Source organism: Sminthopsis crassicaudata, chromosome 6 (genome assembly GCF_048593235.1).
Source record: "Sminthopsis crassicaudata isolate SCR6 chromosome 6, ASM4859323v1, whole genome shotgun sequence".
NCBI lineage: Eukaryota > Metazoa > Chordata > Mammalia > Dasyuromorphia > Dasyuridae > Sminthopsis > Sminthopsis crassicaudata.
The window spans coordinates 178,706,258-178,719,407 of NC_133622.1; the positions used below are offsets into that span (position 1 = coordinate 178,706,258).

At 38.3% G+C, this 13,150-nt stretch overlaps 1 protein-coding gene across 15 annotated transcripts in view; it reads right to left on the reverse strand.

Moving 5' to 3' along the window:
• Positions 1–11,676: 11,676 nt before the first annotated feature.
• The window catches only part of WRN (WRN RecQ like helicase), an 89,747-nt gene continuing 88,273 nt past the window's right edge, over positions 11,677–13,150 (reverse strand). For all 15 annotated transcript variants that reach the window (XM_074272950.1, XM_074272955.1, XM_074272954.1 and 12 more), the window contains one exon: positions 11,677–12,443. In XM_074272950.1, the coding sequence (XP_074129051.1) occupies positions 12,321–12,443 (123 nt within the window). In that variant the 3' untranslated portion in view covers positions 11,677–12,320. The remainder of the gene's footprint in view (positions 12,444–13,150) is intronic.

A 13,150-nucleotide genomic window follows, 5' to 3' on the forward strand; every position in this document is an offset into this window, starting at 1 on the left:
CTAAGATGACAGGAAACCATAATGACCAATGTTGGAGGGGATGTGGGAAAACTGGGACACTGATACATTGTTGGTAGAACTGTGAATAGATTCAGCCATTTTGGAGAGAGTTTGCTCAAAAAGTTATCTAACTGTGCCTTTGATCCAGCAATGTTTCTACTGGGCTTATATCCGAAAGAGATCTTTTTTAAATAGCTTTTTATTTACAAGATATATGCATGGTTAATTTTTCAGCATTGACCCTTGCAAAACTTCTGGTGATGGTAAAGAATTGGAAATTAGGGGATGTCCATCAAAAGGAGAATGGCTGAACAAATTCTGGTATAAGATTGTAATGAAATACTATCATGCTACAAAAATTGATGAACAGGCTTATTTCAGAAAAATCTCGAAGGATTTATATAAATTGATGCAAAGTGAAGTGAACAGAACCAGGAATATCCGGTACTCCTGGAATCAGTAACAGCAATTTTGTGTGATGATCAAATGTGAATGGTTTCACTTTTTAAACTTTTCTCAGCAATACAATCATCCAAGACAATTCCAAAGGAAGCATGATAAAAAAAAAAAAATCTATACATCTTCAAAGAAAATACTGATGTAATCTGAATGCAAAGCAAGATGGGCTATTTTCTACTTTTTAATTTTTTTTTCCTCTTGGGACATTTCTTCTTTTACAACATGATTAATATGAAAATGTTTCACATAATTACATACATATAACATATCAAGTTGCTTATCTCTTAAGGAGGAGAGAGGCAAAAGTAAGGAAGGAGAAAATTTGGAAGTCAATTTTTTAAAAAATAAATGTTAAAAATCATCTTTATATGTAATTGGAAAAAAACATGACTTTTAGAAAAGAATAAGAGAAATACACTTCACAACAATCCTGAGATTTATGCATCCTAGTATATTGTTAATGAAGCTGTGACTTAGCACAATCATTTTTGAAAGAAACTTGGAATTAAGAAAACAAAATAACTAAAATATATCCTTTGACTCACAGATTCAATTACTAAGTTTATACCTCAAGGAGGCCATTCAAAAGAAGAAAATAGCAGTCCTTTTTGTGGTAGCAAAGAATTTGAAGGAAAAAAAAAGTAGATGCCTATCAATTAGGGAATGACTAAACAAATTGTGATCCATGAATGTAATAGAATACTATTGTGCTGTTAGAAATTATGTATGTCAACATAACTAAGAAAATATGTTTTGTATGACTGCACATGTATAACCTATATAAAATTTTTGCCCTCTCAAGTGGGAGCAGTGAGGAAAAGAAAGAAAGAAAAGAGTCTCACTCAAAAAAAATTAAGAATGTTTTTACATGTAATGGGGGGAATAAAATATTAAATTTAAAAGAAAAAAAGAAATGATGTGGGTACAGAGAATAAATACAGAGAATCACGGAAAGCCCTGTATGAAAAATTGAGCCAGTAGAGCCAAGAAAATAATATATACAGTAATTACACTATAAATGGAAAAGAATAATCACAAATCAAAATCAAAGACAAATGTTACAAAATTACAAAGAACAAGCATAGTTCCCAAGATAAGATAAGAAATCACTACACTTCTTTGTAAGGAGGTCCATGGGTGCAATATATTGCAGACGTTTTCAGATCTGTTTCATGTATAGATCAGTTTGGGTGATTTTTTCCCTCTTTTTAATTTAAATAAATATTATTTGTTGTATGGAATGGGAAAGGAGAGGGGTGATGAGAAAAATTCTGGTGATATAAAAAACAAACAATTTTTAAAAGAAGTTTAAGTGGCTACTGTTGTGCTACAATGTAGATATTTAAAAGGCAAAAATTAAAGTAAAGAGGAAAGACTGGTGCGGGGGGGAGCAGTCAGTGAAAAGAAATAGAGATGAGATGGGAGTGTCTCATATGAGGAATAATATGGAGCCAGTTTGATTGTAGAGGAGTCATGAATAATAGAGCTAACAAGATAGGTGGGGGAATGGTTGTGAGGGGTTTATTTCAGGTCAGAAAGAGGCATTTGCAATTGATCCTAAAGTCATGTGAATTTTGAGTGTAGGAGAGAAACAAAGTAAGATCCGTGTTTTTCAATTTTTTTTATTCTGTACTTAGCAATATGTTACACATATTACTTAACACAGAAGGTACAAGAGTAATATGTGGAAACTATCTGAATCCATAATCATTACCTCATAGACTTTTTTTTTTTAAAGAAAAGTATAAATTTAAATAGTTTCTTTCAAAGCTGTCCTGATTTTCTGGATTTCTTTTTCACCTTCCTTCTATTCTCTCCTGTTCATTTTTTAAATGCCTCCTCCTCCTTTTCTAAAATGTCCATGACTGCCATGTCCAGAAAAAAAAAAAGTACACCTGATTCTAAAAGTCAATAAACATTTATTAAGCATCTACTATGTGTCGAACACTGGGGATACAAAAATGATAAATGGTCTCTATCGTTAAGCTTACATTCTAATGGGGAAGACAACATGCAACTAAGTATGTACTAACTAAGCTCTATACAGGATAAACAGGAAATAATTAACAGAGGGAAGATACTGGAATTAAGAAGTGTTGGGGAAGGCTTTCTGTACTAAGTGGATTTTGAGAGTTAAAAGAAGCCAAAGAGGGCTGAGGTAAAGAGCATTACCAACTTGCCCAAATTTTGGTTGAAAAACTCCTTGAGGCCATACCCCATGCATTCTCTCCACCCACTAATTTAACCAAGTTCTAAGAAATTAGTTTCATGACTGACTCTCAAGTTTTTGATGCCATTGCTGATCTCCAACATAATAATGCAGTAGGACACACTTCTCAGATTGGCTAAAATAACAGGAAAAGATAATGACAAATTTTGGAGGGGATGTGAGAAAACTGGGACACTGATACATTGTTGGTTGTGAAAGGATACAATCATTCTGGAGAGCAGTTTGGAACTATGCTCAAAAAGTTATCAAATTGTGCTTACCCTTTGATCCAGCAGTGCTACTACTGGGCTTATATCCCAAAGAGATCTTACAGGAGGGAAAGGGACCCACATATGCAAAAATGTTTGTGGCAGCCCTCTTTGCAGTGGCAACAAACTGGAAACTGAGGGCATGCCCATCAGTTGGAGAGTGGCTGAATAAGTTATGGTATATGCATGTTATGGAATATTATTGTTTTTTTAAGAAATGACCAACAGGATGATTTCAGAGAGGCCTGGAGAGACTTACATGAATGGATATTGAGTGAAATGAACAGAATCAAGAGATCATTGTACATGGCAACAGCAAGATTATATGATGACCAATTCTAATGTACATGGCTCTCTTCAACAATGGGGTTGTTGATTTATGAGATGTTTGTTGTTTATGTTGATTATTATTATGTTGTTATGTTGATTAATGAGATGATTCAGACTAGTTCCAATGGTCTTGTGATCAAAAGAGCCATCTACACCCAGAGAGAGGACTGTGGGAATTGAGTGTGGTTCACAATATAGCATTCTCACTCTTTTTGTTGTTTGCTTGCATTTTATTTTCTTTATCATTTTCTTTTCCAGTTTGATTTGATTTTTCTTCTATATCAAGATAATTGTATAAATATGTATGCATATATTGAATTTAACATATATTTCTACCTTGTTTAACATATTGGACTACTTGCCATCTAGAGGAGGGGGATGAGGGGGGAACTGGAACACAAGGTTTAGCAAGGGCTAATGTTGCAGATTACCTATAGATATGTTTTGAAAAATAAAAAGCTTTAATGAAAAATTATAACAACAATAATAACAATAATAATAAAGCAATGGGGCATTATTTTGTTGGTATTCTACTTTGTTGATAATATTCACCCACCCATCTCAAAACACATTAAGTTGACTATTTGTGATTGGCAATATTCTAACAATGGGTTCCTTCTTGAGACCACAACACAGTTGGTGGTCATTCTAGCCCAAACCTTCTTAAACTTTTGAGTTGCAACCCCATATGATGTCTTGTAACTGAATGTGAGAGTTGCAAAATATCAAATATTCCAGCAAGATTTAATTCTTTATGTAAAAATAAACAAGCATATTCAACTCATTGATATGTAAAATTTGTTATCATCTTTAATAAATGGTAAAATTATATGTATAACAAAATTATTTTAAAATAAATGTTTGGTTTATATACCTATGTACTTGGGGGTCACATAAAAACTTCTCATTCAAAAAGAGATAGGGAGTGGGAAAAGCATAAGAAGCCCTGCTCTAGCAGAAAAGGATAAAACTAGTAAAAACAGGATTTTAGAGAAGCTAAAAGGAAATTTTTCTTTGCAACTCCTCCTGCAACTAAAACAAACCATTTCTCTCTTTTCTTCATCTCATCCTCCCCACACATCAGAATATGAAAGTATGGTTCCTTTAATCAACAAGAGACATAAAACAAAATTCTATTTGTACTGTTTTGAAAAAATAAAAAACTACTGGAGGACAAAAAGCAGAATGAGGGCAAGGGTGGATGCTCAAAAAAGTAAAAGCACCCAAGAAAGTATTGAAGGACCCTTCCTATAATGCCAATCCTTCAGCATAATGCAGTTCCAGGGAGGGTTGGCAGTCGGGGTAGCACTTGGAGGGAGATATTCAGGCAATGCCCTTTATCCCCATGATTCCTATTGGTGATATCTCCTTATTCATAAGGGGCCAGTGTCATCTGCTCTAGTTGGCACCAGTGTCACCCTCTTGGTTTTAAACTCCTCTGCCTTCCCAGGCAATCATGAGTACATCTTAATGCTGGGATCACTAATAAGACCATTGTAGGCCATGTTTCAGAACCTCTTCCACTTTTTATTGGAAGGATTGATGAATGCTTTTCACTCCTTTTTTCTGGTCCCTGGGGCCCCTAGTCCTTACTAAGAAGTGATCTGCTTTATTGATCAAAAGCCACTATCTTCCTACTTGACCTAAATGGAACCCCTTACTTGTGTCTTTTATCCCCTTCACCCTCTACCAGTGAAAATGTCCCTACTCCTTTAAGTCTTTTTCCATCCATCTACTCCATAAGCCTAGTGGAAAAAGGCTGGTGACTTGAGCAGTTAATGCTATTATAATATTCTGAGTAAGGGGTCACTTGTCATCCCAAACCCCTACACTCTGTTTAACCTTGTATCACCCTGGTCACTCATTTCACAGTGGTTAACCTCTGAAGTGCCTTCTTCCCAATCCTTGTTGCCCCTGAAAGCCAATTCATTTTTGCTTTTACCTGGGAGGGATCACTCTCCTTCATAGAGGAGGATCTTAGTGATTTAAACAGGTAAGCAGGTTTATGGAACAGGAGCCAAAATATTCCATAGCATGTTTCTCTTTCACCTTCTTTTGACCCACTTTTCTGAGTGCCTAGAATGCATTCTCCACTCTGCCCTCTCTGATCCGATGGCTTTCTTCCTCATTTGCCTTGCCTTCTATCTTGGCTTTTACTTTGCATCTCACCTATTCAATTGTCTTATGTAATATCAAAATCATTGTTCTAGGTAAATATTCCCCCTTGGTCTGCAGGGCCATTCTGACCTTTGACCAAAAGATGGTAGTGTCAAGAGATTTTAATTCTCATATTAATTAATATAGTGTTAATGATTACACTATCTAGATTTGCTGGAATTCCCATATTTCCCAGGAGATTTTGGCTTGGGAACCAGGGCTACAGCCAACATGCATAGAGCAGAAAGTGATAAATCAACAACTCTTGCATGCTAACAATTCACAAATTCCTGAGCCAATAACTATCAAGTAAACCAAACTCTGGTTCTATATACTGCTGAATAATTACGATACTCAATGACCCTTAAGACTAGAGACTACTAACTCAAGAATTGTTGCCACAGGACTCAAGAGCATTTGTAGTCCCTAAAATGCCTGTACACATGGACCTGCCATGGAAACTGGTTCAAGACCTAAGAATGACTGTATTGTGATCTACCTCATTTGTGGTTTTTATGTATATAAGTCTTGCCTTTGCTCTAACAAGAGGATCTCTCCCCAAAGGAACTTTGCAAATTTGTCTTCTTCAACTCTAAAAATTTAATCACTACTTGATTCCTGACACACCTGCCTCAAGCCTGCTCTGTTCAACTCTAGTCATTGCCAGATTAGAGGCCAGTTCCAGTCCCGTTGATATGATACAGACCAAAGTGTTTGCTTAGTTTTATAGTTGTTTGGGTATACTTCCAAATTGTTCTAGAGAAAGGTTGAATCAGTTCACAACTCTATCAACAATGATTCAAAATTTTTTCAGTTAACAATTGCCAACTTATTTCCCTCCATTCTGTTTTCCCCCATTTATTCTATTCTCCTCAAAGGTGTTTTGCTTCTACTCGCTCCTCCAATCTGCACTCTCTTCTATCATCCCCCTCCCTTTTATCCACTTATCCTTCTACTTTCCTATAGGAAAGACAGATTTCTACACCTACTCGAATGTGTATGTTATTTCCTTTTAAAGACAATTCTGATGAGAGTAAAATTCATTCTCCTTCACTTCTCCCTTATTCCTCTCCTCTGTAAAAGCTTTTTCTTGCCTCTTCTATTAAAATATTTTGGAAATCCCTTCTTTTATATAGCATCCTTTCACTATATATATATATATATATATATATATATATATATATATATATATATATATATATATACTCCTAACTTTTTTAATTATGAAAAAGTTCTTATGTAGGAATGTACACAGTTTAACCTTACTGTGTCACTTATGATTTCCCTATTTCCCTTTTTATACTTCTCTTGAGTCTTATATTTGAAAGTCAGATTTTTCTACTCAGCTCTGGTTTTTTCCTTAAGAATCCTTCAAAGTCCTCTATTTCACTGAATATTCATTTCCCCCCCCTTAAGACTATAGTCAGTTTTGTTGGATAGGTGATTCTTGGTTGTATTATACTTCTTTGTCCTCTGCAATATCATATCCCAAACCATCAGATCCTCTCATGTAGAAGCTGCTAAATCTTATGTTATTCTGAATGTGGCTCCATGGTACTCGAGTTGTTTCTTTTTGGCTGTTTGCAATATTGTCTCCTTGACCTGGAAGCACTGGAATTTAGCTATAAAATTCCTGGGAGTTTTCATTTAGAGATGTTTCAGGAGTTTATTAATGAATTCTTTCAATTTCTATTTTACCTTCTGGTTCTAGAAGATCAGGGCAGCTTTTCTTGATCATTTCTTGAAAGATGTTGTCTTGAAAGAAGATGAAAGATGAGGCTCTTTTTAAAAGCTTTTTATTTTCAAAACATGCATAAGTAGTTTTCAATATTCACCCTTGCAAAACCTTGTGTTCCAAATCTTTTTCTCCCTCCTTTCTCTCCATCCTCTCTGTAATGGGCCAGAACTTTGGAGAAATATACTTGAGGGAAGGATTCTTACAACAAGGTGTTAACTCAGTGGAATTGATAAGACAATGGTTATCTAATTTAGCATGAAGAGACTTGAAAACAGAGACCTTTGTGGTGGCTGGCCTGTCCTCCTTCACTTCTCCACTGAGATCAAGGCCTGTCTGAAGGTCCCCCAGAAAGCTAGCCCAGCCCCAGGCAAAGGAAACAGACTGTGAAGGAGATGATAAAGATTTTGGACTTTATTCCTGACTATTCTTGTGGTGATTATTCTGCTGAAACCAAGGCCCATTCGGAGGACTTTCAGAGAGCTAGCTAGAACATTACATCCTCTTTCATATGGCAAATAATCCAATATATGTTAAACATGTGCAATTCTATATATATTTTCACAATCATCATGCTGCACAAGAAAAATCATATCAAAAAGAAAAAATGAGAAAGAAAATGCAAAGAACAAAACAAAACAAAACAAAAAAGTAAAAATATTATGTTGTAATCCACACTCATTCCATATAGTCCTCTCTCTGGTACCAGAACTCTCTCCATCATAAGACCATTGGAACTAGAAGCTCTTTTTTTGATTATGGCTTTCAAATCGTTCAATTATCTTTAAATTCTCTCTCCTAGAACTATTTTCCAGGTCAGCTGTTTTTGCAATGAGATACTTCACATTGTCTTCTATTTTTTTTTCATTCTTTTGATTTTGTTTTGTTTCTCATAGTCATTAACTTCCATTTGTTCAATTCTAGTTTTTAAGGATTTTCCTTAGTGAGCTTTTGTCTCTCCTCCAATTGTCCAGTTCTGCTCCTCAAGGCATTCTTCTCATCATTCTTCTTTTTCATTTGGCCTACACTGGTTTTTAAAGTGTTGTTTTCCTCAGCATTTTTTTGTCTTTTGCCAAGCTGTGAACTCACTTTTTCATGCTTTTCTTGCATCACTCCCAAGTTCTTCTCTACCTCTTTTATTTGATTTTTCAAAATCCTTTTCGAGCTCTTCTATGGCCAGAGACCAATTCATATTTTTCTTGGAGACTTTATATATAGAACTATTACTTTGTTATTTTTTCTGTGTGTTCTGATCTTCCTTGTCACAATAGTAACTTTCTATGGTAAGACTTTTTTCTGTTGTCTGCTCATTTTCCCACCCATTTTTTGTTTTACTTTTATCTCTTTGTTAAAGGGCTCTGCCGGAAGGAGGGTATATTGTCCTAAGCTTTAGAGGTTTTGTGCAGCTGTTTTCAGAAATACTTCTAATAAATTTTCAGTTCTTCCATGGTGGGATGATCCAAGGAGGTATGTTTACTATTCTTCTGGTCCATGCTCTGGTCTGTGAGTGGCCACAAGCACTCTTTTCTGCCCTGGATCTGTGAAAAGGTCCCCACTGTATTGTAACCACAAGCTCTGGTGTGCTAGTGCCCACCCAGATCTAAGTATAGGCAAAGCAAGAGAGTTCTGCCACAATGCTAGCAGAGATCCCTGTAATCTTCTTCTGACCAGTTGTTTAATCCTCTTTCTATCTGAGAGAGTTCTGGAAGCAGCTGCTGCTTCTGCTGATTCACTGGCACCCAAAGTCTGCTCCTGGTTTGCTAGAGCCCAGATCAACTAAGGAAAAAAGAGTCATCCTTCTAAAGAGTACTAAGGAGAAACGGGATGATTATCATAAGATTTTGAACAAAGGGCTGTCTCACAAAAGAGGAATTAGATGTGTTTTTGGCCCCAGAGGATGGAATCAAGAGCACGTGGTGAGGAAAAGATGCATGTTGCAAAGTCAATTTAGGTTTAATTAAGATTATAAAGAAAAACAATGTCTAACGAGAACAGTGCTGAAGTGGACCATGACTTCTCCTTCAGGTGCTCCCTCTCATTGAGTGTCTTTAGGTAGAGGCTGCAAAAGGTCCTCTTGTCCACACAGACCAACAAAAAAAGCCAGGTAATATGACTCAGAGTCTGCATGAGGTGAACTGATGGAGCTGTTAGGCCTGGAGATCCAATGATCAATAGGTAGACTAATGAACACTAGGCAGAGAAGCCATTCTGAAGGCCCCTTTAAAAAGTTGCTTTCCCTGAGGTCATCTCCATTTGTCCAAACTACTGATGTGCTGTCACACTGTGAGTTATGGGTAGGTAAGGGCTGTTTTCTGTCTTTCTTAGCACAGGGCCTGGCACACAGTAGGTGCTTGAGGAATGCTTGCTGACAACTGTGCAAAGTCACTCTGAGGATTGGAGCACAAGGGTTTACTTTACATTCCATCCCATCCATGTCTGGCTGGTACTTTTCTTGCATCATTTATACAATTCATTATTGACAAGTATCACTATTTCTCCATCAAGCTATCCTTTTTCTTCTGCCATTCTAGGCTGTTTGCTGCTTCTTCCATGCAAGGTCCCACTTACTAGCCCTTTGCACAGGCTCCCCAATCACACTTAGCCTAGGCAAGGCCTAAGCTCCCTCCTCCCATCCACCTCCTGGAATCCTTTTCCTACAAAACTTGGCTCATGCAACACCTCCTAAGGCTTCCAGTGGAAGCTGGGACACCAGCCTAAAATTACCTGTATTTCCTTCATGTAGAATGTCAACTGTTGTTTCCAATTGAACAAGTGAATCGAACTATAAGAAAGCCAGGATCAACAAAATGTAGAAGCAACATTAGGATTAAAGTTGGAAGATTCAGATTAAAATCCCACCAGCTGCTTGTTGAGGTTGGTCACCTGGGAGTTAGTTCCTTCATCTCTAAATGAGAGAGCTGATCCAAAATAGGGCTTCCCCTTCTCGTGTCCTGGGTCTTCTTTCAGAATAATATTTGCAAAGGGATAAAATACATGGCTGAAATGACTGAGTACCATTTCTACCTAAAAGAGACTTCCAGTGATGTGCAGCCCATTGCATTTTTGGACAGTTCTAATTGGAAGGGAAGTGTCCTTCCCATCAAACTGAATATAAGCCTCTCCAACTAACACACATACGCTACTGCTTCAAAGTTATCTGTTCCAGTGCAAGGCTATTCGTTATTTACCCAAAATTTTCTGGAACATCATTTTAGGATAGTAAGACCATGATCACTTTAAGATAGCAGGCCGAGGGGCAGCTAGGTGGCGCAGTGGATAGAGCACCAGCCTTGAATTCAGGAGGACCCGAGTTCAAATCTGGTCTCAGACACTTAACACTTCCTAGCTGTGTGACCCTGGGCAAGTCACTTAACCCCAGCCTAAAAAAAAAAAAAAAAAAAAAAAAAGATAGCAGGCCGAACTGGAGGTGTCATAAAACCCACAGAGGCCCAAAAAGGGTCAGTTAGTAGCCCAGCATCACAGAGGCACCAGGTGGAAAGACCAAGGGAATCCAAGCGTTGGTCTTCTGACTCCATATTTAGCATGTTTCTCAAACTACCACACTGATTCTCTGAGACAAGAATGTTAAGTGACTAGTTTACAGTCACATAACCAGAGAGAGCTAGAGACCATCAAGTGCATTCCCTTTCAAAACTGGATTCACAGTCTTTGGGCTATTCTCAATGGTTACAAAGCCTTGTCTATAAGACAGAATTGATTTCTTGAGAAAACTTGTCTGGAGAGAAAGGTACAAGAAGCATTGAAGGAAGGATGGATGGTCATAGAGGCATCCCATCTCATGCTATTAACAGAAGAAGCCAAGGGAGAACTGGCAGGTGTACTCTGGTACACCGAACCTCGAGCCCTGCTCTGAAGCCTGGGAACTTCTGGGTAAGGAAATCCCATTTGCCATGTAGTAAAATGGAGATAACAAAGACTGTAATAGTAACAGATTCAGCATTTAGCAGTATCAGGCCTGAAAGTCTGTAAAAACATTTTCTTTATTATCTCACTGAGTCGTCAAAAATAATTCTTTTCCCTCTTTACCCAGAGGTTGTAATGAGGAAAGTGTTTGGTAAATGGTAAAACAGGAGCATTTATCAGTAGCTAATTCCTCATCTTTTTCTAGAGAGAATGTATTATGACAGAGAATCAGTGAAAAGTTTTCCTCCTCAGACTATAATCCTGAGCTATGGCATCTTCAGCTATAATAATGGCATCTTCATAATAATAAATAGCATTGCCATCACACTTGAGCAAAGGTATTATCCTCCCCATTCTATAAACAGGAAAACTGAGTCTAAGAGAACTGGATGAATCCAAATCAACTACCTCAAACTTTTTCACTCCAGAGGACTAAGACACAGGATAATCCAGGATACACCAATGAGGGCTGTGTGGCCAAAATGGACTGGGCAAAGAGACAGTGAGGGCTGAAGCGGCGAGGGTCTGGGAGGACAGGACAGAAGCAGCACAACCCCCCAAGCCCATGAGGCTCAATATAAAACAATGGAACATTCAGGAACAAATAGGCATTTATTTTATGAAAAACTACCAAACAACCTAAGTACTAAATGACCCTTTTAAGAAATGAGACTGAACGGCCATAATGAGCAATTCCATCCTTTGACTATGTACGCCACATATCTGGAAGCTAATACCAAAGTGGGATAGTCCCCGAGCCCTCTGCACTGGTAGCAATAGAAAGGAGGGCAGCCTCATAGAAAATGAGGAAATCACAATGTTGGGTCCAAGGGGTCCCAAAGAAACAATCTTCTTCTTTAAAAATAAAACAACTCTTGGTCACTGCAGTTCCAGCAGCAGCTCCAATAGAAAGTGCCTGTGTTGTCAGTGCCTCCGTAGCCAGAAGCAGCTTACAGACTTGCTCACCAGGCCAACAGGGCACACTTTCTGGCTGGGTGGGGACTGTTTCCACTTAAAATAGAAACAAGAGGCCTTTCCCTTCCCTTTAATGTCTCAGAGACCCAGGTTGAGGCCACTGAATAAACAAAGGTCTTGGGAAATCCCCCTAAAAACCTCTTCTTAAGGTGGGCTGGAAGGGAAGTGGTACAACCATGACATCCATGTATATGATGAGAATTCCTCCCCAATCACAAAACAGTTAACAAATGCCCAAGCGAGATGGGGTGTGAACACCAGCTCAAGTGAAAAGCCCCTTCCTGGCTCCAGGTTTTGCTTTCTTGGAGGTGCCCCCTGGAGGCATGGGCCCCTGAACTGAAGAGAACCAGCCTGGGAACTTCCTCTTGGAGGTCTCTGTCACTGGCTGTGGGAGAAAAGAAAGGGATACTGAGCAAATAACGCCTCAGGGCATGCACATATACACAAAAACCTCAAGCCATCTACTGTCTACACTGCACACACACACACACTCTCTCTCTCTCTCTCTCTCTCTCACACACACACACACACACACACATGAACACATCTCATTGCACTCATACACACAGGTGCTAGGGGTCAGTCAGGGCACTTGCAGAGGATTGATGCAATAACTAAAGGTTTCAAGAGGTACATCAGCAATGTGGACAAAGAAAACCCCCAGGGGGGTCTACAGAATGCTCTCCCCATGTCACCTCATTTGATCCTCACAACCACCCGGGGAAGTAGGCACTCTTAGTACTCTCATTTTACAAATGAGGAAATTGAGACAAACAAGAGTTAAAGTGACTTATCCAGGGTCACACAGCTGTTTGGTGCCCAAGGCCTGCAGGATTTGACATCTGATGTGGTCTTCCTGATTTCAAGTCCCCCATCATGTGCTATCTCAAGAGTAATTTCCTGTCCAAGGGAATCTACTTATAAGTTCAAAATCATTTAGAGTAATGTGAATAACTAATTAATGTTATATTAGGGAACTATGTCTCCCCACTTCTATCCTGGTTAACAAAAGGGAGCCTGAATGTTTGGGAAAGTGTAGCCATATGCTGAGCCATAAGGACACCAGGGAGAGCACAGCTCCCCCAGCTCCAT